Genomic DNA, 2,500 nt, shown 5'->3' on the forward strand with positions numbered 1-2,500 from the left:
GGTTGTAGGAGCACTCGGATTTTTTCCGAGTATCCCCAAGTCAACATCGGAAATCAAATCTCTTTATGTCTACGTTCTACGTAAATCAACTATTGATTTAAGTGGAACGTAGAAGTACTGTACAGGCCCGCAAATGATCCCTGTCCGGAAATGATTCCTGGACCAAAAATGATCCCCAAATGGACCGCACATGATCCCTGGACCAGTAATGATCCCCAAATTGGATAGCTAGCGCAGCAAGCGTTTCCGTTGGGTTTCACCGAAGAGAACTTTCGACCGAGCAAAAAATGAAGAGAGGGGGGAGGGGGAGAGGAGTGAAGGAAACACTTGCCCGCAAACCACCCCGAGTTGTCTCGCCCACCTCATGTAAATGGTTGATATAATTTTTTTAAACAAATGAGTGGAAAAATATCTCGGCAAGGGTAACTCTGGGGAGGGTTGTCTCGGGTATCCGAGACCCGGATATGAACCGGCCTTAAGCCTGTATCTGGCAACAAAAGTTCAGTTTTTGTCCCAGATTTAGCAGTAAAGCAAAAGGGAACACTTTGCGATTGGTTTTTGACTGATTTGTCATTAAAATAGCCCTCCCTTAAGCAAAGAAAAAAATCGATCCCATCTGCAGTGAAAGTGAACGTGTCTCTTGATCTTACCGTGAACTGAACATTTGCCATATTGTTTGAAGGAATTGCTGGCTTCCTAAAGTGCACTATCGTATATCCGCCCATTTCGCCGGTACATGTAATGTCTATCTCAGAGTCTCGATTCATATCTGGCTTTTCCGTAGTGGTACTCCAGTAGCTCTGTCCAAACGACAAAAAAAAAAAAAAACACTCAGCAACAACAAAAAGGAGAGAGAAAATGCAACGTTCACTGTATGCGCGTTTGTTATGAACCGAAAACAAGACAACAGGTTGACCGAAGTCGAAGGTAATACAAAGACTACTTTTCATTCATTGTTTCTATTGCTTTTTTACTATCTCTTAGGCCCTGTTTACAAGGTAGTAGGTAGTAACCCTACTGCTAGGATTACCCTAGCAGGAGGGTCAAACATAGCCCGGGTTTACAAGGAAAATTTCACAGGTAGGGTTACTCTAGCACCCGGGGCCCGGTTGTTCGAAAGCCGATTAAGGCTAATCCCAGATTAAAAAATTACCAAGGAGTTTATTTCTCTTCTCTCGAATGTTGTATAACGCTGATATTTGGCAAAATTTTACATTAGAGGAAGTAAATCTTGAAAACCAAAAATAACCAAAAGAAACTTGCTCTGAAAAGTTGAAAAAATTAAACAAAAGTTTACGCTAATCTTGGATTAAGTTAATCGGCATTCGAACAACCGGGCCCAAGACAACTTTGCGCGCTTGGTAACCGCCAGAATCGCAAACACAACGAAAACCGCTAAAAAGTGGTCCCGGGTAGGCGAGTTGTCCCTAGCAGAGCGTTTACAAGGCAGCTAGGGTAACCCTAGCACTCACATAGGGTTACCCTAGCGCCAGGGTAACCCTATCTACCTTGTAAACACGTCGTTGAAAAAAAAGAAGAAATGTGTGAGTGCTAGGGTAACCCTCTTATAAGGAGGTAACCCTCTTGCTAACCCTAGCACTAGGGTTACCCTACCTGCTGGTAAACAGGGCCTTATTGCGGAAAGGATGAGCGCCAATCTCATCCCGTTGCTTACACAACTTCGGCCCAGTAATGCTTGTACTAATTTTACCGATCTCAAATGCAACAGAGAGTTGACGGCCGGGAGAACAGCAACGCCACAAAACAATTTCCTTTATTAAAAGAGAAAAAAATAATCGTCCTTCACGTGTGGCACGTATTTCAGCACATATTTTTGCGGTACTCTGCATAAAATCAACGACGTGAAATCACCAAATTTGAAGCTTTGACGACGTGTGCATACACAAGTGAATCTTTCGTACTCTGTTTTTTGGGATGCAGGGCTTTGAGAGTGGCTAGAACACTTACTTCCACCAACGTGGCGCGGGCTCGATTCCCAGAATCGGCGTCATACGTGGTTTAAGTTTGTTGATTCTTTATTCAGCACTGAGAGGTTTTACTCCGGATACTCCGGTATTCCCCTCTCCTCAAAAACTAACACTACATTTGCTTTTTGTTAACTTGTTGATTTCAGTTTGTAGTGACTACAAACTGAAATCAACAACTTTTCACGTAAACGATGAACAAACAAAGCGTCATCCAAGAGACTGTTGTTGAATATCAAACAAAGATGGTCCATGGTAAGAAACCTCTTGTCATCTTCAAAAATTAATGTTTCAAAGCGGTTGAAAATTCGCCCTTCAAAGTGGCAACAATACAGTTTTCTTTCACTACAACGGTTCATCGACTTTTCCCTTGCATTAGAGGTGTCACCTCTCCAAGGTATTACTCAAGTAATTACTGGGTGGAACTCATAATGTGGTGAATAGGGACTTTTTAGGATCGACGACGTCGACGAAAATGTCACCTCCAAATATAACTTTGCACAATCGTTCGTCTG

At 42.7% G+C, this 2,500-nt stretch overlaps 1 protein-coding gene across 1 annotated transcript in view; it reads right to left on the minus strand.

The window, feature by feature from the left end:
* LOC138006606 (uncharacterized) overlaps nt 1-2,500 on the minus strand; it is a 6,987-nt gene that overhangs the window by 2,509 nt on the left and 1,978 nt on the right. Inside the window, exon 2 of the mRNA XM_068853041.1 lies at nt 651-800. Coding sequence (XP_068709142.1) covers nt 651-800 — 150 coding nt within the window. The remainder of the gene's footprint in view (nt 1-650; nt 801-2,500) is intronic.

This window comes from Montipora foliosa, chromosome 6, assembly GCF_036669935.1.
Source record: "Montipora foliosa isolate CH-2021 chromosome 6, ASM3666993v2, whole genome shotgun sequence".
Lineage (NCBI taxonomy): Eukaryota > Metazoa > Cnidaria > Anthozoa > Scleractinia > Acroporidae > Montipora > Montipora foliosa.